This window comes from Lepidochelys kempii, chromosome 6 (genome assembly GCF_965140265.1).
Source record: "Lepidochelys kempii isolate rLepKem1 chromosome 6, rLepKem1.hap2, whole genome shotgun sequence".
NCBI lineage: Eukaryota > Metazoa > Chordata > Testudines > Cheloniidae > Lepidochelys > Lepidochelys kempii.
This window is the reverse complement of record NC_133261.1, coordinates 121451972-121478920: the sequence shown is the minus strand read 5'-3', so window position 1 is coordinate 121478920 and position 26949 is coordinate 121451972. Positions and strand designations below refer to the sequence as shown.

The 26949-nt window shown below is 47.1% G+C and overlaps 1 protein-coding gene and 1 long non-coding RNA gene across 3 annotated transcripts in view; one reads left to right on the top strand and one right to left on the bottom strand.

Annotated features, from left to right (window-relative positions):
* DHRS7 (dehydrogenase/reductase 7) overlaps positions 1-22356 on the bottom strand; it is a 35541-nt gene extending 13185 nt beyond the window's left edge. The window contains exons 1-2 of one of the 2 annotated variants that reach the window (XM_073349950.1): positions 22052-22356; positions 5419-5571 (exon numbers count right to left, since the gene is read on the bottom strand). In XM_073349950.1, coding sequence (XP_073206051.1) covers positions 5419-5571; positions 22052-22190 — 292 coding nt within the window. In that variant the 5' untranslated portion in view covers positions 22191-22356. Of the gene's footprint in view, positions 1-5418; positions 5572-7628; positions 8129-22051 lie in introns of those variants that run through there. The other variant, XM_073349951.1, reaches the window with a different exon arrangement.
* Positions 22357-22758: 402 nt separating this feature from the next.
* LOC140913929 (uncharacterized) lies at positions 22759-26632 on the top strand. Its single transcript, XR_012159698.1, has 3 exons — positions 22759-22991; positions 23769-25460; positions 26176-26632. It is a non-coding gene; the product is annotated as an uncharacterized lncRNA (long non-coding RNA).
* Positions 26633-26949: the final 317 nt, after the last annotated feature.

Below are 26949 nucleotides of genomic sequence, written 5' to 3'. Positions count from 1 at the left end.
TAGGTTAAACTGTTCAGCTGTGTGCATTCCTGAGAACATGCAGGGTATTGTCCTTTCCATGACAGGCAGGGGGCGGTAATGGCCAACCTACATACACAATACCTGAGCCAGAAGCTGGAGAACCTTGAATATGGTTAATGCTATTGGACTACAGAAACAGCTCCTAAAGGCAGAAAAAGGATTAAAATAAAATTTGTATGTGTAGGTACATTATTTGGGTGTTAAAACAAATGAAAGACACTATGAGTTTAGGTCAAATTTAGCAGCGTTAAGTCGATTTAACCCTGAACCCGTCCACATGACAAAGCCAGTTTTGTCAACTTAATGGGCTCTTAAAATCTTTTTTGTACTCCTTCCGAGGGGGATTAGCACTAAAAATCGACATTGCTGGGTCGAATTTGGGGTAGTGTGGACGCAATTCTACAGTATTGGCCTCCGGGAGCTATCCCGGAGTGCTCCATTGTAACCGCTCTGGACAGCGCTTTCAACTCAGATGCACTAGTCAGGTACACAGGAAAAGCCCCGGGAGCTTTTGAATTTCATTTTCTGTTTGGCCAGCATGGCGAGCTCATCAGCACAGGTAATCATGCAGTCCCAGAATCGCAAAAGAGCTCCAGCATGGACCGAACAGGAGGAACTGGATCTGATCGCTGTATGGGGACACGAATCCGTGCTACCAGAACTCCGTTCCAAAAGATGTAATGCCAATATAGATGCCAAAATCTCCAAGGGCAAATGCGAGGTGTTTACAATGCTCAAAACTGCAGCAGTGATCGGAGCTGGCTCCCGCTTCCAGTGCTCTGGCGTATGCATGGGTAATCCAGGAAAAAGGGTGAGAAATGATTGTCTGTTGTTGCTTTCACGGAGGGAGGGAGGGAGGGGTCACTGACGACATACCCAAAACCACCCATGGCTACCTTGTCCGTTATCTCAATTTTTTTTTTTAATTAAGAAAGAATGCGTGGTTTCAAAACAATAGTTACTTTATTTCAAAGCGGGGAGGGTGGTTGGCTGATAGGGAATTAAAATCAACAAAGGGGGCGGGTTTGCATCAAGGAGAAATACACAACTGTCACGCTGTAGCCTGGCCAGTCATGAAACTGGTTTTCAAAGTCTCTGTGATGCGCAGCGCGCCTTGCTGTGCTCTTCTAATCAGTGTCTGGCTGCTCAAAATCGGACGCCAGGCGATTTGCCTCAACCTCCCACCCTGCCATAAACGTCTGCCCCTTACTCTCACAGGTATTATGGAGCACACAGCAAGCAGCAATAACAATGGGAATGTTGGTTACACTGAGGTCTGACCAACAGTGCCAGCGAGCTTTTAAACATCCAAAGGCACATTCTACCACCATTCGGCACTTGCTCAGCCTATAGTTGAACTGCTCCTTACTACTGTCCAGGCTTCTGAGCCATGGGAGCAAGGGGTAGGCGCGACTGCGCAGTGCTGCTGGCTGGGAGAGCAGCCTGAGGCAGAAGCCTCCTGCTCACAGGAGATCAGGATAGCAGAGTTGAGTGGAAGCGGTGGCGCGAGCAAGACACCATTGATGAGGACGGCTAGCAGTCCTACTGCACTGTCTGCTGCAGAGTTGCAACAGATCAGGATAGCAGAGTTGCAGCGGAAGTGGTGGAGCCGTTCACCATTGATGCGAAGGCACCCAGGAGCTGCTGCTATGTGGCCAAGGCAAAAGAGCAGGAGCCCTGGAGCTGTTACACGTGGAATGTACGGCTGAAAGATTTCTTCACCAGCGACAAAGGACAGGAATACGATGCACCTAAAAATCAAAAAAGGCTCGCACATTTTCCAGAGTCACTACCCTTGATAACAGAACGTCAGTGATTGCATTGGCTACTTGGATCACAGCAGCCCCCACAGTAATCTTGCCCGCAACAGCAGTGGTGACAGTGAGCTGAGCGGGCTCCCGCTTGCAGTGCTATGGCGGCTGCATGGTTAACCCAGGAAAAAAGCTGCGAAACGATCCTCTGTGAAAGCAACGGCAGGCAGAGGGAGGGAGGGGCAACTGACGACATGTACCCAAAACCACACGCGACAATGTTTTTGCCCTATCAGGCATTGGGAGCTCAACCCAGAATGCCAATGGGCGGTGGAGACTGTGGGATAGCTACCCTCAGTGTACCGCTCCAAAAATCGACATTAGCCACAGTAAAGTGGACGCACTCCGCCAACTTACTGCGCTTACTGGGGACACACGCAATCGACTGTATAAAACTGCTTCCAAAAAATCAACTTCTATAAAAATCGACCTAATTTCATAGTGTAGACATACCCTTAGTGTTCTGTCTTTTTAAGCCGAACATTAATTTTTTTTTAAAATGTTTTATAGTCATGAAAAATTAAGGCACAGTGGAAAATTCACAAGCGTAACCACTAGAGCGTGCTCATGAGTTTCATAGGGAGTAAGGCCTCATTCACATGGCAAGCTAGTGTACTGCAAGCTGATACACAGTAGATTCACACCTGGGCTTGCCACACATTAATTTGACATGTGGGCAAGCCCTCAGATATTAAGCGTTACTTCGAAGTTTTACAAAGAGAGAGAGATACACAAAAACGAACATTAAGGCCACTTGAGATCAAATCCCAGTAAACTTGTAAGGTTAATTGACAAGAACCAGAGAGTCAGGGAAGGTTAGTGTGACTTCAGTGGCTATTTTTAATGCCCCCTGGCTGGGAAACATGTGAATGATCTTAAGTACTTCCCACAAGAATAAGAAAAGCATCAGAAGGCCATGCAGTGCTCCAAGACATCCTATCACAATTTTATCACTAATGAACCACATAGGCCTTACTGGGAAGGCCATTCAGACAGTATATTTTCTGAAGACAGGTTCTTTTCCTTTCAAAAGGAGAGAAAGGAAGCATGTAAACACAAAAGCCTCAACTATTTCTGTAAGAGTTTTATTTGGCAAACCAAGTACTAAGCAAATGGCATAGACGTTCAGTAACAAACTGGCTTCCCTCTTATACATTAAGACATGGTTCCATCCTCAAAAGTGGTTTTGTTTGTCTCAGTTTCCACAGCAAGTGCACTCAGATTATATAGCTTAAAATCTGTGCTGGCAACTTTCTGCTTTTATTTCAGCAGCAGAAAACTGTAGTGTAAAGCTAGCCAGAGTTTGTTCCATGCCAGTCACAGATCCCAAAACTTCTAAGCCCGCCCTGCCATTCTGAGCAGTTTCATCAGCTTGAGCCAGAGAATCCACACTCTTCGGGAGAGGGCAGGGGATGGACCCTATAGACACCACCTCTCCTCCTGGACCAATCCCCAGTCCCACACTGTCAAGCTGCCGTTTCTTTTGTTAACAGTACTTTTTTATGGTAAAGCAGAACGCCTGCGTTTGTTAATTTCTTCTTGTTATGAAGAAGGATTTGAGGAGGCTTAAATGCATCTCATAAGATATTTTCACTATTGCATCATCTATGTCTGTTTATTACACTGCGTGCTCTTTAGGATGCTTTCAGGCTGATGAATATGTTAGCAAAGCCAAGTGCCATCAATTCCAAGTCTTCATGCTGAATGCATCAGCTTTTCTATTGTTTTGAACAACTGACCTTTCTCACAGTTGCACTGAGCTTGCTTCCCAAATAGTGGCTTGAGAGTCTTCTTCACACAGCAAAGGCAACAAAATTATTCCCTTCCCCCACATCTTAATGTCTATTTTTGTGTGTTTTACGTGTTTTTAATTAGAGTCCACCTGGTAACTAATTCTCTTTCATCTTCGATTGTTTCTGGGCCATAACTACATTAATCTCTTTCTCCTTCCATCATCTGCACACTAGAGAGCAAGTAGAGGGCTGCAGCAGGATTTGTTAATGATTACATTTATAGCAATCCAACATATGCAGGCTAGACTGACCTCGTTTCCACAATGCTGGGCAAATACTATGTTGGACCTTGTTCCTGCCTCCAGCAAGTGTTTTTTCATTAGACCTAACCTTTGCCACAAATACGGAGTCCCTGCTTGTGCACCAGGATGCAGTAACCTCATTTTGTTGAGATTGAAGTCACTGCTGTTGGCATGTCATTCATCAATACCAGTAAAATATTCCGCAGGGTAAACGATTTCCTCAGTGACACCTGTGCAACCTTGTAGTTACCCTGTTCAAACATGTTGAAGGCAGACTGGACCCCTGAATGTTTCTGTTGTTTAGTGAGGCCATGTCTACAGAAATAGGGACTATAGCAGCATAGTCTCACACCCATCTGTAACAGGGAGTCTGAGCTACTTACACCCACCAAGAAGTTTAGGTGCTATAAACAGGGGCAGGCAAACTTTCTGGCCTGAGGGCCGCATCGGGTTCCTGAAATTGTATGGAGGGGCGGTTAGGGGAGGCTGTGTCTCCCCAAACAGCCAGGCATTGCCCTGCCCCTGCCCCGTCTGACCCTCCTGCTTCTCAGCCCCTGATGGCCCCTCCAGGACTCCTGCCCTCCTGTTTCCTGATGGCCCGCCGGGGACCTGCTCTCGGTCCCCTGACCACCCCCAGACCCCTCACCCCTAACTGCCCCACCAGCCCTCCCCATCCAACCCCTCTTCTCCTTCCTGACTGCCCCCACCCAGGACACCTGCCCCCATTCCCCACCCTCTGATTGCCCCGACCCCTATCCAAGCCCCCAACCACCCCTCAAACTCCCCTGCCCAACCCGCTCCCTACCCCCTTACCGCGCTGCCTAGAACGCCGGTGGCTGGCAGCGCGGCTGCACCAGGACAGGTAGCTGTGCCGCGCAGCACAGAGCACCGGGTCAGGCTGAGCTCTGCAGCCCTGCCACCCAGAGCATTGTGCCGCGCAGCGGCATGGCTCCGGGGGAGGGAGGGACAGCCTCCCAGGCCAGGAGCTCAGGGGCTGGGCAGGATGGTCCCGTGGGCTGGATGTGGCCCACAGGCTGTAGTTTGCCCACCTCTGTGCTATAAGATGGTACTGAAGATTACAAACTGCCACAAAGACAATTTTAGCTGCATATCTTGGACAGCTCAATTATTGCTTAACTTTTACACTAAGAGCCTTCCAGAATTTCCACATGACCCCACCCTGTTGGCACAGTGCCTTGTGTTCCTTTTGAAAATACCCTCTTATTTTCAAGAGAAAAAGGCCCAGACTGTTAAATTGCCTAAAACTGCAGATAAGTGCTTTTGACAATCCCACTAGGTGCCTACGCATGCATCTGCAACTTTAGCACCTAAACATTTTTCATTTACTGCTCCTGTAACATTGCATCCTTCAGCTGGAGCTTTCTAAAAATACACAAAACTCAAAGCAAAGCATCTAGGTTATAATAAATGTAAGTTCATAACTGCCTTTAATTATGAATGTATTCCTGTTGTATGGATTAAATTTTTTTTACAACACTTCTATAATGGCAAAAGTCAGATCAATAATATGGAAGTTACTTTTTTACTTACCAAGACACTTCTGTTTCACCCTTTCCAATTCATTCTCTCTTCTTGCAGAGAGCACAACTAGAGCCCCTATCTTTGCTAGCTGGTAAGCTAACTCTTCTCCAATTCCACTTGAGGCCCCTGTCACCCAGACGACCTTGTCAGGCAGTTCATTTTCTGTTGAAATGACCAAGAAAGCAGTTTATGAATCACTGTTGGCAGCGATTCAAATTTGCACAGTTTATACAGAAACATGGAACCTCACAATAGCATTATTATAAAGTCACTTGTCAGTGTATAACCAGCTATTAAGGTTACATGGATAAGTGCTCAGAAGATCAAGAAGTTCCACAGTTAAGGGCACATGCAACCTTAATTTCACCCTTTTGCACATTACATTGCAGTCTTTAAGTTATACAATCATACTATTTTTATACATATTTTTCCCTATAGCTTATCCCAACACACCGCAAACTCTGATTTTGTTAGCCATCTTGAGGACACACACACACGCACCCTTCCTCCACCCATCCCAAAAAAAGAAACCTACATAATTAAATAATATTTGTTGAACCACCAAAGATATTGCATGTGTCCTCTCAGCATAGACACACTTTTGTCCCCTCTTTCCTTTGCTGTTGAAAATTAATCTCCTCTCTCCTACTGGTCAGATTTCCCATCCCCCAGCTATTTAGGACTGATTCACTGCCACTGTTCAGCTGAGGTTAAAAAAATTATATATATATACATATATATATATATATATATATATATATATATATATATATATAATATAACCTATATTATGGTTGTGACCATGGTCACTGAATAGGCCATACTGAGAATGCTCAATCAGGGCAAACAGCAAAGAATAGGGCAAAGGATCCCCCAAACTGGTGGTTTATTCTAATAATTAGCTCCAATTCCCTCCTTGTCACAATTTTCTACATGGGTAGCGGGTAACAGTCCAATCACCTTCATGCTTTCCTTGTGCGCTCTGGTCATATCAGCCTGATGAAACAAAGTTGTCATATCCTTACCCAACAACAGACAAGATGGAAGTGTCATAATCACCCAGTCCCTAGTTATGACATTAAACTGGATGCAACCTAGTTATAATGTCATTGCCAATCAGAACACTGGCCAGAAGATTATCTCAATCACCAGGACAGGCATCTTCTGCCCATCTGGAATAGGATGAACTTCACACAGATAAACAGAAATTCCTCTATATCCTCAGTAACTTTGTGAATAGGACAAATCCTCTCCAAATTTTTGCTATTGAGATGACATCGATTTCCAGGCTGTGGCAGATTCTTTTGCTCTCTCAGGACTTAGAGCTGGAGTGTAGCAGCTTCTACCTGCTTTCTACGTGCCTGTTCCAGCCTCCTTTGAGCAGCTTTTTCAATTTCAGCCTCTGCTAGATGTCGGTAGTAAGCTTTTTTGGCTCTCCTGTCAGCTTCTTCTGTAATCTTTTGCTTTTCCTGCAATCGAAGATCTGCCAGTTTTGCTTCATGCTCTAACTGCTATTTGTTTTTCACTGCTAGTGTTCTAACTGCTTCTATTGCAGCCACTGCATCTGGGACAGATGCAGATGGAGACCCTGCTTTCTGGTCACGGTCTTTTAAACAGATTTTTCAGGTCTTGATCTGAGAACATTTTCCTTAAAAGACAGCCCCTTTTGTGAGCACAACTCTTCAAGGGTTTTTCTTGAAAGATCATCATATGAATATGGTTCACTCGTAATTAATCTTTAACCTCTCAATATCAATTAACTTTTGACAAGTATGTGTTTCTGACCCAAAACCCAACTGACCTGTGGTAATGTATATCCTAACCAGACTACACCAAAGTGATCATGGTCTTTGGAGGGGCCACACTGAGAATGCTCAATCGGGGCAAATTGTGAAGAACAGGGAAGATGATCACCCAAACTGGTGGTTTGTTCTAATAATTAGATTCACCAAGCCAGTAACAAAACAGCTTCTGTAATACCTAACTGGTCACTATGGAGCTAAAATACAGTTCCCTTTAAGCAATCCAGCCTTCGGCTCCCACCCAGTCAAGCCTACATAATGAGGGTTATTTAAAGCCTTATTCATCAAGTTCTACCAGTCCCAAGAAATCAGACACCATATCCTCCAGGTCAACTAATATTTCAGATCTCACCTAAATACATGCTTACGGCCAATTCTTATTAACTAAAACAAGATTTATTAAAAAGAAAAAGTTACCGTGGTTAAAAATTATTATATATACAGACATGAATAAAGTTCTTAGGTCAGTTTCATAGCAGAGATGGTGAACTGCTGATCTGTAAGAGTCCTTCCAAAATCAGTTCAATAGGTTATAGTCTAATAGGCAGTCCACGTGCACAGTTTGTTCAAATTCTTCCATGAAAAGTTGCAGGGATAATCCAGGACATACAAGGAGACCTCAGTCTTGTGGCTTGAGTTTCCCCTGACAAAGTTTAAGCAGATCTGAGATAAAGGATGAGGCTCTAAAGTTTTTATAGCTGAAGCTCAGCTGACAAACCTCTTGGCAGAAAGTGACCACAGCAGGCATTCCTTGGATGATTAATAGGTAATTACATTGTTGCTCTGAAGTAAATCTCTTTCCTAGGCATACACTGATAACCAGTTGCATTGATTAGCATAAGGCAATTAACTTTTGAAAGGTTCATAGGTAGCTTACTACAAACTTCAAAGAGAAATAAAGACAATGATATTATTGCACCACCAGTTTCATCTAATTGTCAATATTCCCTTTTGATCTCTGAATCAATAGAATATAATAATGAAACATTACAGACAGAAACAGAAGTTTAGCATCTAAAAGTTTATTAGATCACATTGTTATACTTCTAACAGATCTAGGTAAACACAAATACAATTAGTATTCTCTTCTAGTTCTCCAACAATACAGAACTCCCATCTATTTAACATGGCTTTGATAACCATCTACAAGGAATGGCCCTGGTTACCATTTCAATACTTTTCTAATGTCTTAAAGGTTGATTTTGGATCACTTAGCCTGCTGGCTGCTTATCCCTCACTGGCTCAGCGTCACAATGGTATTGCATCTTGGCAAGTACATTTGGATCAATTTGGGTGTTGCTCTTCTGTGAAGAGCTTGGAATAGAATACTGTTGGAGACCAGTCATAGAACTGATTTGTTCCAGTAAGTGTTTTTGTTGAGAAGAACTTTTAATGGTTCATTTTTAAATGAGTGTTTTACAATAAAGAATTACAATAGAATTGTGTTAATGGTTAACTATTGTGCTCTGATACACAACATGCATGAGAGGTTGTGCAGCATAGCAGTATGTGTCAGCCAGCTAAGAAATCCCTCTGGTGCAGTTTGGATTTTTTCCTGGAGTTTCATAGCTCCTGTATAAACACAAGGCCTCGATTTCATTTCACCAGTGGAAGAGGAGGAGATGGGAGAAATTTAGAGATCTGAACCACCATAGTTTAAGAGAGTGTTCACACTTCCCAGGGTAGGTTAGTCGGATGGAATTGTTCTTCATATTTAGACCAAGTGCAACAGTCACCTTAAACTGGCTATACCTATCCACTCTGAGGAGAGCACATTTCCCAATCCATTTTCATTCTCTAGAACAGAGGTGGCCCGCGGGACTGTCCTACCTGGCCCCTGAGCTCCTGGCCTGGGAGGCTAGCCCCCGGCCCCTCCCCTGCTGTTCCCCCTCCCCCGCAGCCACGCCGCACGGGCAGTGCTCTGAGCGGCGGGGCTATGCGCTCATGCAGGGCAGTGCAGCAGTGTGTCTGGCTCCAGCCGGGTGGCCCAGCTGCCAGACATGCTGCTCTGAGCAGCATGGTAAGGGGGCGGTTGGATAGGGCAGAGGTTTGGGGCGAGGGGGGGAGGGAGGCAGTTAGGGGCAGGGGTCCCGGGAGGGGGCAGGAAGTGGAGGGGTCGGATGGGGGCAGGGGCCAGGCTGTTTGGGGGGCAAAGCCTTCCCTACCCAGCCCTCCATACAGTTTCGCACCCTGATTTGGCCCTCGGGCCAAAAAGTTTGCCCACCCCTGCTCTAGAACCAGAGCTATCAAGCATTCAGCTACATACGTGGGTGACAAACAAATGCCTACAACAGGGACTGGCAACCTTTGGCACACGGACTGTCAGGGAAATCCGCTGGTGGGCTGGGACAGTTTGTTTACCTGCAGCGTCCACAGGTTCAGCTGATTGCAGCTCCCACTGGCCGCGGTTTGCTGTTCCAGGCCAATGGGGGATGTGGGAAGTGGTGGCCAGCACATCCCTTGGCCCACGCTGCTTCCCACAGCTCCCATTGGCCGAGAACGGCAAACCGCAGCCAGTGGGAGCCACAATCAGCCAAACCTGCAGACGCTGCAGGTAAACAAACCGTCTCGGCCCATCAGTGGATTTCTCTGATGGGCCGCGTACCAAAGGTTGCCGATCCCTGGTCTACAGTCTGAGACAAACTCCCCTCATCTGCTAATGATAGAACTTACAGCCTGACTCCAGATGTAATGTATACCCTGGAACTTTATATTAACTGTTTTACAGCTATTAACCTGCCTTCCCCATAGAATCATAGAATATCAGGGTTGGAAGGGACCCCAGAAGGTCATCTAGTCCAACCCCCTGCTCGAAGCAGAACCAATTCCCAGTTAAATCTTACATGCGTTGTGTATACCCCTCAGATTGCAATCTGTGTTTATTACAAGCAGCAGCACCACTTGGGCCAGATTCTGCAACCCTTACTCAGAGGGTATATCTACATAGCCGTGGGGAAGCAGGATTCCCAGCTCAAGTAGAAGTATATGCCCTAGTTCTGATGGAGCTAGTGCCTAAAAATAGCACTGTACCCGTTGCCTATGCTGCTGCAGCTGAGACTGAGCAAGTGCAGACCTAGGGGATCGGGCAGGACTTTGCTTCGGCAGCTAGCCTGAGAAACGGTGGGCAAACTGCCGTTTTTAGGCACTAGCTCAAGCAGAATTAGCATGCGTCTATCTATTTAAGATGGAAATCATACTTCCCAGTGGCTATGTAGATGTACCCAGACTGAGTAGTACCTTCATCTGCAACTATTGCAATCCATGCTATTAAGTGAGAGAAGCGATTACTCAGCATGAGAATGGGTGGCAGAATCTAGAGACCTTTTTACATTAAGCCCAGATGTTAGCCCCTTCGTACAGTACACATCCCTCCTCCCAAAAACACCACAGAGCATGAGCTGTTTAAAAAGTGTCTGTTTAGTTGGTAATAAAGCAGAATTGACACGGACTTGTGATTCCTCTGAGAGTCCCTACACGCCACGGTCATATCTTTTTAGAAGCACAGTGACCACCAGAAGGTGATTTTAAATAAGTTTCAGTTATAGATTTCAAATGTGATCAAAATTTAGTTTAGAAAGCACTTATTGCTACAAAAGCACCGAACTGCTGTGCTAAGACAATTGACCATAGCTTCCACTTAGAAGGCTGTCAGTTTCTAATCCACTGGGATAATATTCCCATGAAGACTTACAACAAGGCTCAGTGATTCCACTTTACTTTGAGAGATCCTTAGCTAAGGCAGTAGTCATCAATGCTCCTTTCCCACATTTGCATTCTGCTTAAGTCAAAGAGGATACCTTTGATGCATTATAAGAAGTTCTACTCAGTTATAATTATCTTTTCCTCAGGTTTGGGGAAAACTCTCCTAGTTTGTTTCAATAGACGAGACGCACCCAAAGGATATACTGCTCTTGCTCTCCTTGTCACATTTATAGCACAGAAAGTTGTTTGACCCTAACTGCTTGGCTTCGATTGCATCCTCAGAATATTGCTATATCCGCTAAAGTATGGTCTAATTCTGAGAAATTGGAGATCCTTTTAAGTAAGCTTTAGTGAAACTGAGGACTACACTCAAAGAGATATTAAGAAAGTCTGAGACCTCTTCTTATTCCTCCCTTACATAGATGATCTCCATTATATTTGTGTTGTATAGCACACACATGTTATGGACAAAGTTCAATACATTTTGTCCTGGGACAGGAGGTGGAAATCTATGAGCACAGTTTTAACCATGTTTGAGTTGGCAGGCTTATCTTGTGTTTTTCTATCACTTGTATCCTCTGATCTTTGGTCCAGGTTTGGTTTTGGTTGCGTTTGTTTGTTTTTAAACATAACTTGATAAATGTTTGCTTAATTGATAAAGTCGTGATGTTCAGTATTTTTAGACACGTGTCCGAAAAAGGTCATTCTACAAATAGCAAATACATCTAAACAATTTCATTTTCTTGCCGTAAGAACATAACTGATAGGGCAGCATGACACAGGTGTTGCCCTGTAATTGGTGGTAAAGTTACCCCAGAATTTGATCAAGCTAATTGCAATCATACTGTGTGCATTCAGCCACCATGAATTAATAAAACAGAACACCATATAGGTAAGGGTTCATTTGAATAAGCAGGGCTTCTGGAGGCAAGGTCAAATGTTGGCTGCAGGCTTGCAGTTTCTTCTAATCAGAAAGAGAGGAGCGGAGAAGAGAGTCAACAAATTGAGACAAAAAAAAGTAAGTGGTTGAAGATCTTGAGTTTGGGCACCTTTGATATAGCAGCTTATGACTAAGGCTATGTCTACACTGCACTCCTTACAGTGGCAGAGCTGTGCCCTTACAGCAGAGCTGTTGTAAGGACCACAGTTTAGCTGCTCTTTGTGCCAACAAAATAAAACCACCCCCAACAAGGGGGCGGTAGCTTTGTCGGCAAGAGAGCGTCTCCCACTGACAAAGCACCATCCACACCAGCACTCTTCATCAGTAAAACTTTTGTCAGTCAGGGAGGAGGGTTTTTTATGCACTTGACCAACAAAAGTTTTACGGATGTAAGTGCAGTGTAGACATACTCCTAACAATCTTAGGCTGTTTTGTTGGTAAGTAGTTTAGTGGAGTTAGGAGTGGTGATGACCCAGTATGAGCTCTGTATTTTGTAAAAGCTAGTTATAAAAAGACTAGATAATAGAGTGTGCTTTGGAGTAGTTCTCTGAAGCTATCCTGAGAGACTTTTTGACACCATACTCCGTGGCAGGAAAGTGACCGGCTATCGCTGACCTGCTGCTAATTATTCGATAACATCTCACAGATTCTATGTAATTTGGGGTGTTCTAAACCTATTGTTTCTGTCTGTGTGTGCTTAAATCGAATACATAGTAGTTTCAGATAAGGGCTACTCCTGGGAGAATTTTGCACCACTGTGCATGTACAAAATTCATGTCCCCTGCAGACTTCTTCGCTTTCCCACAGAAAAAGATTACTGACAGGGAAGCAAAGGGAAGCTGCAAGAGCAGTCATGCACCACTCCCTAGCTGTGCAGGTACATTGTTTCAGGTACCCGGAGCAGCCAGCTGGGGTGTCACCGTGGGGCTGGGGACACCCCAGCCTGTGGCTCCTACCCTGAGCCAGGATCAGCTGCTAGTCCCAGCTGGGCTGGAGGCAGGAGAGGATGGGACTTCCTCTTCCCCTGCAAGAAGTGACTGGGGCTGTGTCAGACTCAGACCCACGCCCAGAAACCTCCCCCAGCTGCAGGAAGCACTACATCCTCCCCTGCTTCCTCCCCACATTGCTCCTCAGCTGTGGGGGGAGGGGTCACTGTACAGGGATCTGCTCACCCATCCCAACCCCTGTACATCTGGACCACCCATACCCAGACACCCCTGCCAAGCCTCACCCAGTACATCCAGAACCCCCCTACCCCTCCATACCCAAACCCCACTCCACTGAACCTCAACCCCTGCATCTGGAGCCCCCCTGCACCCAGAACCCCTGCCTCCCGACCCCCACCCCTGCACCCAGACCACCACCCTGAGCCCCCACATCCACACCCCCAACCAGCTATACCCAGCCCCCCACCTCACCAAACCCCACTTCCCCACCACCAAGACCCCTCTGCAGAGCCCCAACCACCTTCACCTGGAAGCCCCTGCATAGTCCAATTGCACCTGCACAGTCCAATTTCCCCTGCACTTTGAACACCCCCCCCCACAAAACAAGCCTCTGTGCATCCAGATCCCCACACCTAGACCTCCCCACTGAGCTGCCTGCACCCAGATTGTCCCACACAGAATCCTCTCACCCCACACCTGAATCCCTCCACACTGAGCCCCTCCACACTTGGATCCTACCTGGTTGAGCCTGCCTGCCCCAAACCTGGTGTGCCTGACGCAGAGAGGCAGGGCTCCATGGTGTTTCTGGGGCAGGCCCAGGCCTTGTGCTGCATCAGGATCAGATGCAGCCTCACCGCTAAGTCTGTGTCCCGGGGCTGGGAGGGCTGCAGAGTGATCTCCCACCTTTGTGCAGCCAGTGGCCTGTGCTCCCCACCGTCATGCTGGAGCCTCTGCATTTATTTATTGACAAATAAAACTTGCAGAATTTTAATATATTGTGCACAGAATTTTTAGGCATAGAATACCCTCAGGAGTAAAGAGCACACTTACTTGTATCAATATTTCAATCAGCCAGAAGCACTGTGTTTCCACTGATTTATTCCTGACACCGCCTGAAGTAAAACAGTTAAATTACCACTGCTTTGGGTTCTGAAAATCCTGGGTAACACAGGCAGCAGATAACTAACAGATGTTTATGATGGTGATGATAGGCATGCTTCCATCACATAGATGGAACACACACATGGAAAGACACTTTGGAACTGAACATAAGAACGGCCATACTGGTTCAGACCAAAGGTCCATCCAGCCCAGTATCCTGTCTACTGACAGTGGCCAATGCCAGGTGCCCCAAAGGGAGTGAATCTAACAGGTAATGATCAGTGATCTCTCTCCTGTCATTCATCTCCACCCTCTGACAAACAGAGGCTAGGGACACCATTCCTTACCCATCCTGGCTAATAGCCATTAATGGAGTTAGCCTCAATGAATTTATCCAGTTCTTTTAAATTGGTTAGTCTCTAAGGTGCCACAAGTCCTCCTTTTCTTTTAAACCCTGTTATAGCTGACTTCCACCTGTATTTGTATGGCCCTACCAATTTCACTGCAGTGAAAAATGTGTCACGGACCGTGAAATAACCCCTTCCCTGTGAAATCCCATCTTCCCCTGGTGCTAGGAGTGCCCCAGCCAGGGGGCTCCTAGTTCCAGTTGGACTGGGGAGGGACAGGACTTGTCCATACCCCACACAGCTGCTGAGTCCCACCTCTGGGTGCCTCCCTCTGCTGTAGGATGCTCTGGGACTGGGCAGCAGCCCCAGAGGTTCTTGCAGCTGAAGGCGGCTTGTGGAGTTGGGTCTGATCTTCCCTGTGCTGCTGGGAGTGCTGGTAGTCCAGGCAGAACAGGACTTGCTCTTTCCCTGCAGGGCTGTTCTTAGGTATCTCTCCACACCCCTCCTCCCCACTCACTTCCTGTCCCCCTCCCTTTGCAGCTGCCTGGAGAGAGAACATTGTACAGGGAACTGCCCCTGATTCCAGATGCAATTATTAGCTTATTTAAAAAAAAAAGACAGATAGATAGATGAGTCACTTCACAGAATTTTTTGATTGACACTTTACAGCAGCAAATCACACTCAGGGCTCAACTCTCCGATTGGTAGATACGGCATCTGAAATGGTTTTGTAGGGTAGTGATCTCAATTGGTAACCTCAAACTTCAGAACCACAGTCTTAAGTTAACAAAAACAACTGTGGGGGGGGGGGGAGGGGCCCACAGGCTGTTCTGGTTTCAAAGCTCATCATTAATTGAATGTCAACATGGAGCATCCAGCAATTGTCTTTCCCTCATTCCCTGTCTCTGTGCTGAAAACACCTTTCCGTGGTTAGACAAGGCTGTCTCTGCATCCACAGAGTTTGTTGGATTTGTCAGACAGCGCTGAACTAGCCTTCCAAGATGGGGGATTCAGCCTTCCACTAAGTTCCAAAACTGTAGCACAGGCAAATTACAGTCCACTTCTTTTGCAGTATTTTTGTAAGCAGGCATCTCCAGCCTACAATTCTTATCAAAGTCAAGAATTACAGTAAGCAAGGTTAAATCCACCTTCTACAGGTGCATTTTTGCAGGGTCAGAAATACGCACTGCTTTTAGGAACCCTGCTTCAGGTTGTTGAAACTTTTGAGCCTTTTTGACGGGTATCAGAGCACTCTGCCATCTTCTAAAAAAGAAGAAATTGTTTGATTTTTTTTTTAAACTTTTCGTTTACCAGCAGTGCACTATCTGCAGCAGTCTTTTATGGGTTTCCGAGTTTAAGAGGTGCTGAACTGTTGCCCAACGTGTGATCCAATGAAACATTGCAGCTTGTACAAAATAGTTTGTCACCATCGGCATGTAGAATTTGGCTTCCAAATTCTTTCACACGATCTGCTATAGTAATTATTTTTGATTTACTTTGGACACTCATTTTACAGTAATCCAGGTGACTTCGGGTAGGCAATCAATTGAGATCACTACACTACAAAACCTCCCCAATGACCATATCTAACAATCAATGAGTTGAGGTCTTGGTGTGACATGCTGCTGTAAAGTGTCAATCAATAAATCCTGTCAAGTTCACATGACCTTTATTTTATTGATACAAGTTAATGATTGCATCTGGAAGGGGGGGGGACACACGCTGTACAGTGACCCCTTCCCCTGCGGCTGCAGAGCGATGAGTTCAAGAAGTGAGGTGGGGGGCATGCGGAGCTATCCGCAGCTGGGAGAGGTACCCAAGAGCAGCCATGCAGAGGAGGAGCAAGTCTTGTCCCTCCCCAACTGGCAAGGGCTAGCAGCTAGGGGACCCGGGCTGGGGAACTCCCAGCAGCACAGGGGAGATCAGACCCCCCCAATGAACCTTCTGAGGCTGCAGGAAGCTCCACAGTTGCTGCCTTTGGAGTCCACCTCTGAAGACAGCACAGAAGTGAGGGTGGCAATTCCAATAAACGCACACCCCCCAACCCCAACAAGTTTTCAACCCCTCTTCCCCCCCCACACACACACAATCCCCTTTTGGATTCGGTGGGACCCCCACAGTTACAACACCCTGAAGTTTCAGATTTAAACATCTGAAAACATGAAATTTACCAATTTTCAAATCCCCTAGCTGTGAAATTGACCATAACCAACTGTGAATCTGGTAGGGTCCTACCTATTTGTAGCTTCATATACTGAATATTAAAAAGATAAGAATGTGCAACTTTATATCACTCTGCTTTCATTCACTGACAGATTTTTGGGCTCTATCAATCTAGCATATGCTAAAGTTTTCCTTTTGTTTTTCTAACACCGAGACAAATACTCAACTAGTGTTTACTTCATTAACAACAGCTGACAATTTGACCCGCAATATGCAAGTGGAATGGAAATAATTTGTCCGAAATGTGAGAGTTTAGCAGTTCAGAAAACCTTTAGCATGGAACGTTGATCTTATTTATGGTCTAAAGACACCATTGTTATTCTCATGTTTGAAAAAGATCTGTCAATAGCTTTCAGAGTAGCAGCTGTGTTAGTCTGTATTCGCAAAAAGAAAACGAGTACTTGTGGCACCATAAAGACTAACAAATTTATTAGAACATAAGCTTTCGTGAGCTACAGCTCACTTCATCGGATGCATGCCTCACGAAAGCTTATGCTCTAATAAATTTGTTAGTCTCTAAGGTGCCACAAGTCCTCCTTTTCTTGTTACGGATACAGACTAACACAGCTGCTACTCTGAAAATAGAGATTATCATTGTAGGTAACTTGAAGGACCTCAAATGACCATCTCTCACTGAGGGAGGTGTCTCAATCCTCCGAGTTACACTTCCCAGGAGTGAAACAGTCACTCTCAAGGGTCAAACTCCTGAAAGCAGGGATAACACTTTCCCATCACCTGGCACAAGTCTATGGAACACACTTCTGGAAGAGGTATGAATGACCACAAACCTCACTGTCTTCTAAAAGGTGTGCAAGACTTATCTCTTTAGCCTAGCCTTCCCCCAATATCTGCAACCAACCACTAAAGAGACTGAAGTGGGTAAAGAGAGGCACATGTGTGCATATGTACACACACATACACACTACCTAGCAACCACTTAGGGAGGCGGAAGAACGTCAGCTGGTTGGACCCGGGCTTGCCTTGGTCCTTTTTGCAAGGCATCCAGAGACTATCAGCCAACCATCACCATAAAAACCTATGCAGGGAGAGACAATCTGAAGCTCTGATTGCTGAGCAAAAGCATGTTTACATTTCACAACTTGCAGCTATTTGGCTCAACACCTTTGGAACAGCCTGTCCTATACACAGTAGGGAATTCCACAGGAGGCAGGCCTCCTTTCAAACTTTTAAGGAGCGATGCACTTCCTAACATGCTTCAGAGAACGGCTCCCACACACATCTTAAAAGGCATGCTGGAGTCCTCCTTTAATCCTCTGGCACCACAAGAGGTTTGAGCGAAGGAATCAAGCCAAGGAATCCTATGGAGATCTTGCCTCTGCCGAACTGCACATACTAGGTATGTCTAAACTGCAACAAGAGACCTGCAGCATAACCACAGTTAGCCCGCAGAAGACTTGGGCTCAAGGGAATGAAGCTGCAGGGCTACAAAATTGAAGGGTAGACACTTAGGCTGAAGCCCAGGCTCTGAGATCTTCCCCAAATGTGGGATCTGGGCTTCCACCCCAGTGTCTACACCGCTATTTTTAGCTCCAGAGCCCAAGCCTAAGTCAGCTGACCCAGGCTCTGACATTCAATGTCACTGTTTTTGTTTTCTTTTAAACTATTGCAGCATGTTTAAATGCAGCGTAAACATACCCTTAATGTTTCAGTCTACAGCTTAAGCACAAAGAAAAGGAGGACTTGTGGCACCTTAGAGACTAACCAATTTATTTGAGCATGAGCTTTCGTGAGCTACAGCTCACTTCATCAGCCTTCCTTAGCTATACACCAGTGGTTTTCAACCTTTTTAGGGGTTTGCAAATGAGAAAAAAAAAATTCAAATGGATATGCAGATCCCTTTGGCAATCTTAGGCATAGTCTGTGGACCACTAGGGGTCTGCAGACCCCAGGCTGAAAACCATTATCGCCTTAGTGAAAGAGTTACACATAATATACTGCACTTGAGCAAAACCTGATTTTCAAAGGCTCACAGTTAAGAACTCATTCTTACTAGAACACCCAAAGTAATCACTCAGTCTGTTGCAGAACTGGGAAGAAATGCCCTGGTCTTATAATTTCCAGTCCAGGGTCTTAACCATAAGACCACCTTCCTCTTTATATTACAGGTGCTAATCTTTTGGCCAGTGTTCTAGTTAAGATGTTATAATCAACTTTCAGAATGCTGCACTGAGTAGAATAGGAGGAAGGGACCTCAAGAAGTCATAAATAGATTTCTTGGCAGTGCTTAAATAGAGCCTCCCTTTAGCCTCAAAGCAGGATTTTAATAGTAGTCTCAGTGAAACTGAAGTCATGAGCAGATTCCACAAAGCTGCCTGTATGTCTATGGCCAGATCATCATTTTGACCTTTCTATTTGCATCTTGTACCCTTATTCTTTGGCCCCAATCCTACAAACCACTTGGAGCAGCTGGACCCTCTGTCCATGTGGAGCCCCATAGGCAGTGGTGAGCTGGAGCCGGTTCTCACCGGTTCACTAGAACCAGTTGTTAAATTTAGAAGCCCTTTTAGAACCGATTGTTCCACGAGGGACAACCGGTTCTAAGAGGGCTCCTAAATTTAACCAGCCAAAAGTGGCACCTTAGGCGCCGACTCCACGGGTGCTCCAGCCCTGTGCAGAGCACCCACCAGCAGCTCCCCGCCCCACCCCCAGCTCACCTCCGCTCTGCCTCCGCCTCCTCCCCTGAACGCGCCACCCCGAATCAGCTGTTCGCGTGGGAAGCCAGGGCAGGCTGAGAAGCAGGCAGCGGCTTCCCGCTCAGGCCCAGGGAGGTGGAGGTGAGCTGGGGTGGGGGGGTGCATGAGGAGGGCTGCCCACGCCGCAGCAGGTAACCCGGGGGGGGGGGGAGGGGCGCGCAGGGGAACCACTCCCCGCCCCAGCTCACCTCTGCCACCCTCGGCCTGAGTGGGAAGCTGTGGCCTGCTTCTCAGTCCTCCCAGGCTTCCCGCCTAACAGCTGATTCGCGGGAAGCCGGGAGGGTGGGCAGGGGGGCAGCACGGAGAAGCAGAGCGGGGTGGTGGGTTCAGGGGAGGGGGCGGAGCGGAGGTGAGCTGGGGCGGGACGGGGAGCTGCCGGTGGGTGCTCTGCACCCACCAAATTTTCCCCGTGGGTGCTCCAGCCCCCGAGCACCCAGGGAGTCGGTGCCTGAGGCGCCACTTTTGATGTGATCAGTAGGGGAGCGGCTGCTCCGCCGCCCCTAGGAGCCAGAGAGACCTGCCAGATGCTTCCTGGGAGCTGCCCCAGGTAAACACCACCGGGACTCCCCACCTCACCCCCCGGCAGGTGCCTCTAGCTCTTAGGGGTGGGGTGGGCACCCACTACAATGGCCCACAAGACCCTCCTGCCCGGTTCTGGGGGCAGTCAGGGGACTGGGGAGGGGGGTGGATGGCGCAGGGGTCCTGGGGGGGGGCGTCAAGGAATGCAGGGGGATTGCATGGGGCAGGAGTCCCGGGGGGTGGGGGTGGGCAACAACCCCCTCATAGGGTGAGGAGGGAACCTGTTGTTAAGATTTTGGCAGCTCATCACTGCCCATAGGCATAGGGTTTGACCACACAAAGCAGCCTGCAGTATCAAGCCATAGGTTGTCAGCTCTTTGAGTCAGGGACCATGCCTCCTTTATGTTTATACAATGCCCAATATCTTGTGAGCCTTACCAATAATAAACAAGCCACAAGGCATCCATTTTTGTAGACTCAACATTGCTTTCTACAAGGCCAGTTTTGCTGGCCTATGTCCAATCAAAGAACTGAGAATATGTTGGCTGCATCTGCACCTGAAAACAGGTTACATGTAGCTACTATAAAATATGGGAACCAAAACAGGACCAAAATATATATAAGTGGGAGAGGGACTGATGAACAGCTATAAAACAACCTGACAGCACTAAAACAAAATGTAAAACCAAGAGAACTATGTTAGAAAGATCCATCAAATAGTTATAACTGTTATTTAACATTGAACTTTTTAACATTGATGCACATGGCATCTGTACAGTGTAAGATACTTGTTATCTACCCTATTGAACTTAAAATCAAAAGGCACAGGTTGTGAAATCCTTCTGATATCAGGATGTGCTGAAAGGCAATAAAGAAAGGGAAAGGGAAAACTCTTGGGAGGACATTATACAGAGAGCTTGAAAACACACAATCTGTTCATGTTGTGTGCTTAATTTCCTTATTGGCTTTTTAATTAACAGTTTTTATGAGAGTGGAAACTGAGCGCCTGGGCTGAATTTAATTGATAAAGTAAGACAGTCAGCTCTGAAGAGGGATTTGAAGAGGGGAAGCTAGCCTGATACACAGAGAAGAAAACTTACAGAAGGCCTAAGCAGCTTGCAAATTCAGGAGCAGGAGGAGACAGAGGAACAGTAACACTTTCTTGTAAACTGTTGCAATCCTTGTCCTATCTCACCCCCATCCCCTCATTTTATTTGTTACCCTTATTCATTCTGTTCTTTCTAAATAGTGCAGTCTCTTATTTGTTCTGTAGAATACCTAGCAAGCTTGTGATGCTATAAAAGTAACAACATGAACAAATTAGACATCATACTAGAATAAATCTAGAAAGAGAATTATTAGCCCTGTATTGGTGGGCATGTATTTAAAACAGACTGAAAACTAGACTGAAACCTCTTACAGAAGTTTCCATAACTATCTCCATTAGATCTTCACGTGTCCACCGATGAGAACTCAGACACTAGGGAGATGGACAAGTCTTGCTGATTAACTTTTCTGCCCTAATGTCAAAATGTTTAAATAGCTGGCCTTTTTCAAAAGGTAGGAGTGTGACTTTTTTAATTCCCTGCACATTTGTGAAGCATCTAGCAGTTGGTCGGCACTAATAAGGAATATAGAAATGTTTTCAAAAGACCTCTTCCCCGTTTTTTCCACAGCTGTGCAGGGCACAAACATCAGCATTATCTGGTCAGAGGCAGGTTATCGCCAGCCTTCAGTTTCTTTCAAAAGGTAGTATAAATAGGGATGTGGGAGAGACTCCTAAATATCCCACCCCTACCTACACTTTCCTGTGACTATCCCACTCTTACTCCACAGCTTTTCCTCACCACCATTACACCAGGACCCCCTCCTCCTCCTCTGGCTTCTACACCATGACCACAGCCCTGCAACGATCCCAGCATTCTTCCCATAGCCTTACCCCCCATCCCCCCACACTCCCTTGAGTCTACCCCAGAGCTTGTCTACACTGGGGCACTTAGGAAAACAAGCCAAATTAACTATAACGTGTGTATCCAACGTGGATTAGTTAAACTGCATTAAACTCCGGTGTGAACACTCTCTTCACCATCAAAGAGGCAGCGACTCCGTTTCGTTGAATCCAGCCACGTGAATGGTGAATACTGGGGTCCACCAAGGGGGTTTAACGTCGTTTAATGAATCCACCCCTTTTTAGCTAAATCGGATTAAAATGAGCGTCCCCGGGGCACAAAAGCCCCACTGAGGCACAGGCTGGCGCTACCCCCGCCAGGCTCTTGCGCCCAGCTCTGGATGGGCCAGGGCTCGGCCCCCTGGCGCGGCCCGGGGCACGGCGCTACCGGGGGGTTACCTGGCCTCTTGCCCCGCCACTCCGCCCACAGCAGGGTGAGGTCGCCGTCCAGGCCCAGCAGCCAGCGGCCCAGCGCGCAGAGCAGCGCGCAGAGCGCCACTGGCGGCAGCAGGAGGAGGAGGAGCGCGGCCCACTCCATGGCCGGAGCGCACTGGCGGGGCCCGCTCAGCCCTGGGGATTTATGAAGGGCCAAGGGCAGCCGCAGCCTGGGCGAGCGCCCCCATTCTCCCCGCCCTGCTCCAGGCCCGCCGCGGCGCAGAGCCCGCCCCCCGCCGGGGAGTGGCCGCTGCTGGCCTGCGGGGGCAGCCGGGGACAGGCGCTGGGACGGGGCCCGCTGCCCGCGCACGTCGCGGCGGGGTAGGCCCCACCCCAGCCTCAAGAGGCGGGGAGCTGGGGCAGCGCCTCTGAAGCGTCCCAGAGACCCGGAGCCCTGGTTGTGTCCTCCACTCTCCCCGCCCCCCGCGGGAGCTCCCCACTGACCCCCTCTCCCCGCCCCGCGGGAGCTGCCGTGGGGGGAGTCTGTAGGGAGGGGGGCAGCTCCCCTCTGCCCCCCCCCGACCCCTGCTCCCCACTGACTCCCCTCCCCCACTCCGAAGCTTCCCCACCTCCCCCTTGACTCCTCCTCTCCCCTCCTCCCTTCCCTTGCTCACGACCTAGTCCCTCACCTTATTTTAATTTCAGTATCTGCACCCCCCCCCCCCCCCCCGTAACTCTCCTCTGAGGCCTTTCCACAGTAACCCCAGCCTCGGAATTCTCACACGCTGCTGCCGGGCTCAGCTTCTGGCCAGCAAGTTGTCCTGCCAACCACCTGGAGGCTGAGCCGGCTGATAAATAGTGGGTGAGAGGTCAGTCGCATGCTACAGGATTAGAACTAGGATCAGTAAACGCTAGCCCTGTCCCTGGTGTTAACTTTCCTCTGCCTTGAAGGCTTGCCATAGTGGTAAGTGGAATGGGTCATTTCTATTGTGGGAGAAGGGGGAATTGATTGATATTGTTTACTTGTTCCATAAACAGAAACAGCCTTTGTAAGCCCACAAAGCATGGGGCTGCCTTCCCTCTCCTCCTTGCCCCTGCTTCTGTTTTACACCTGGAAGTGTAAAGGAGCATACCAGCTTCCATTTTTTTGTCTTTTAAAAAGTAAAATAGCCTTGCAACTGCACACTGATCACTAGGGTTAGCAAGTTGGCAATATGTTTTCCTGAAGATCACAGGTTATTCACAGTCCTATTACAGACACCTGAGGCTGGCCTTTAAAGGATCTAGGAAAAACACAACCATGTGTCCCTTGATGCTGGGGAAGAACCCAGCTTGGTTGGCAGCGATAAGGAGCAGTTCCTTCTGGACTACCACTGATAACAGCACTGCCATCACAAGCTCCCTGGGCCAGCTTTTCTGCTGAGCAGCCATTGTGACATATGATGATGAGGGGCACCTCAACAGAATGAGAGACAGTGTGGACTAAGCAAGGGACTAATTTCATCAATGACACTGAGTCCCTACCTTCAACAAGTCACATAGATCAAAATTTTCAGACTCAGATGCCTAATGTTAAGCTCCCAAGTCCAGGAGTGCTGAGCACCACAGATTCAATTGACTCCAGAACTTCTAGAAATCAAATCACTTTTATATAGATGCCTGAATATGGATTTAGATGCCTTATCTTATATGCACAAATTTGAAAATTCTAGCTTTAATCTTTCTGTGCCTCCATTTCCAGATCTGGTGAGTGTAACAGCCACCCTTCGTTTGGAGTAAATGTAGGACAAAATTAAACTGCAGGGTGGAACCAGAAAGCTGAAACAATAGCAGCCTCCTGTCAAAACACAGATGCAGGTCATCACCCAAAACAGAAGTACATGCAAGGCACATAGGGGAGGAGGGGTGTCACTGGATATTGTTTGGTGGAGGTACCTGTGTCTGTGGGAAAGAAAGAATCAGGAAAAACACCAAAGAAGTAGAAAGACCAGGAGCAGAAAGCCAAGGAATCAGAACATCCACTGGGATCATGGCCCTGAGAATAAGGTTAGAGAGCTTTTTGCACTGAGTACTGGTTGAAAGAAGTTTAGAATTGTGAGCAAATAAATTATTTCCTGTTTGATTCCTGTGGTGCTCAGGGAAACAGGACTTTGTACACTCTTCATAAATAAATAGGATTGCACCTGGCCAAAGAAATATCTGATTCCAACATCAGTTTCTACTCCTAATCAAAACAACCCACTGGGCTCCAAAAATTGGCTAACCACTTGGGTCAAAAGGGGAAAACAGAGGAATATACGTCAATATTTTTTACTCTTTGTGTAAATAGCCACTATCCTCACTTGGCCATTGAGCTAATCATTATTAGTGGGCTAATTTCTTGTGGACATCACAGTATAAGTGGGTCTTGGAATGGATTTGAAGGAAGATTACCACACTTTTCATATCATAATCATCTCATTCTTACCTTCCCACAACTTTTGTTGTAGCCACCTGTTCTCTCTCATCTTATATTTATGCCTTGTCTACACTACCAAACTTTGTCAACAAAAACTGCCTTTCGTCAACCAAACAGTGAATGCGTGCACACTGCAATGTGACTTTTGTTGGGGAAAATGTCCGGTTTTGGTGACAAAATACAACCACCCCAACGAGAGACATACGTCTTTTTCCTCTAAATTTTTCTCAACAATGTGCCAGTGTAGACACCATGCTTGAGTTCATCACTTTAATTGGCCTCCAGTACGTGTTCCACAAGGCCCATGCTGACCGCTCTAGTCAGCAGTTTGAACTCCACTGTTCTGCAGCCAGGTAAACAACCATCCACCCCTCCCCCTTAGAAGTCCTGGAAATTTTTGAAATTCCATTTCCTTCTGGCTCTGCATGGAGAGGTCTTATCGCATCTTCCCAGGTAACCATGGCGGGTTATCACACCAAGTGCTCTCCCGCTTGGACCATTGTTGAGCTGTTGGATCTGATCAGTATATGGGGAGAAGAGGCTGTGTAGTCACAGCTGCATTTGAGCCAAAAGAATAGGGATACCTATGGGCACATTTCTCAAAGCTTGTGTGAAAAGGGCTATGATCGGGACATGCTGCAGTGCAGAGCGAAGATAAAGGAGCTGAGGTAGGCGTACCATAAGGCGAGGGAAGCAAACCGTCAATCTGATGCTTCACCTAAAACCTGCCAGTTCTATAAGGAGTTGGACACTATCCTCAGTGGCGACCCCACCTCCACTGCCAAGAGCCCAGTGGATACTTCAGCGGACCAGGAGGTAGTGGAAAGAGGACCTAATCCGGAGGACAAAGTTATTGAGGAAGAGGTGGCATTAGATGACAATGTGCAGCTCCCTGTGGGGTCACCCGGTGCGGCAGGCAGCCAGGAGCTGTTCTCCACTCCAGAGGTGTCTAGCCAGTCTCAGCAGTTGTCTCAGGTGAGCATGAAACAGGAGAGGAGATGCCTGGTAAGTGGCTGTGGTTTGTGTAGTGCAGAGTTGGGTTCAGGGTATAGAAATGTGGAAGGCTGGCTATGTTTCTGTGAGCTGCACATTTCGCTGTGTAGCTAATCGGTACAGCAGAACAGGGTGTTGATGCAAGCCAAGATCTCATGGGAATCCTCCAGAGAGATCTCCAGGAAAGTTTCCTGGTGGTACTCTGCAATCCTCTGCCAAAGGTTCTATGGCAAAGCAGCTTTGTTCCTTTCCCCATTGTAGGAAACTTTCCTGTGCCATTCGGCAATCACTTGTGCAGGGAACAAAGCTGCAACATGTGAGCAGCATAGGGAACAGGGTGGAAGCCACAAGCATGGAGTAGACGTACCCTCGTTTCCCTGTTTACCCATAGCAGTGAGATATCTGCTAGAATGATCCCCGCCTGTGGAAAAGTGTGGGAGAATTTTAGAAATTTTTTCCTAGCATGCTGCACCACAACCCTTGCAAAGAGAGTATGCTCTTTTCCCCATGAGGCATGCCCTTCTTCCCCCCGCCCCCAAACACTCACCATGCTTTTGGTGTTCACAGAGATGTTTGCCTGGCTAGGGTCAGTGAGGGTGATAGCAATGTTGCAAAACGTTTATTTAATTGAAATTTCAGTGCTGTGTGTGAATTTAAACAATCCTGCTTCTGTGCATTGTCCCATGTGCTTCACCAGATGTGGCCTTCAGGAACACCCCAGGCACCCCAGCTGAGCATCTGAGCCAGATAAGAAAGTACCCACAATGCAGCAAAGAAGACATGTTCTGGGAGGTACTGCAGTGCTCCAATGCAGAAAAAAGGGAACGCAAGGAGTGCTGGGTGGCCAAATGGCAGGACATAAAAGAGAATCAGGAGTTTAAGGATGCAACTGAGCGGATGATTAAAGTAATGGAGGAGGAAACACAGATGCTAAAGTCCTTAAGAATGCTGCAGACTGAGCAGATCCGTGCTCGCCCTCCCCTGCAGCACATTCAGAACTCTTTCCCATGCCCCCCCACCAATTCTGTCCGCACATTCCTTTTGCACCGGGACTTCTCGGTTTCCCATTCACTCTACCCCCTCAGACAACTTACACAATGATAGATGGATCTACACATATCTGTGAATGTCTGTCCTTCCTTGGTTCCTCCTTTCCCACCAACTGTCTTTGTCTGTTTGTGTGTGCTATTTACTGTGCAATAAAAGCAAAGTTTTCAAATGGTAACTGATCTGTATTTGTTCTCTACAAATTGAGATTGCAAGCACTACCAATACATGCACAGGCATTTTAATCATTTGCTTACTGGAATATAAGGCCCCAAATGTCCCCATTGCTTCCTAGGAAAATTACATGTAATGTAACATTGAAGCACCAATCGCAGACATATACATTATTTGTTCTCATTTTCAAAGTGTTGCCTCAAAGCCTCCCTGATTCAAATTGCCCCCCTCGGGGCACCTCTGATAGCTC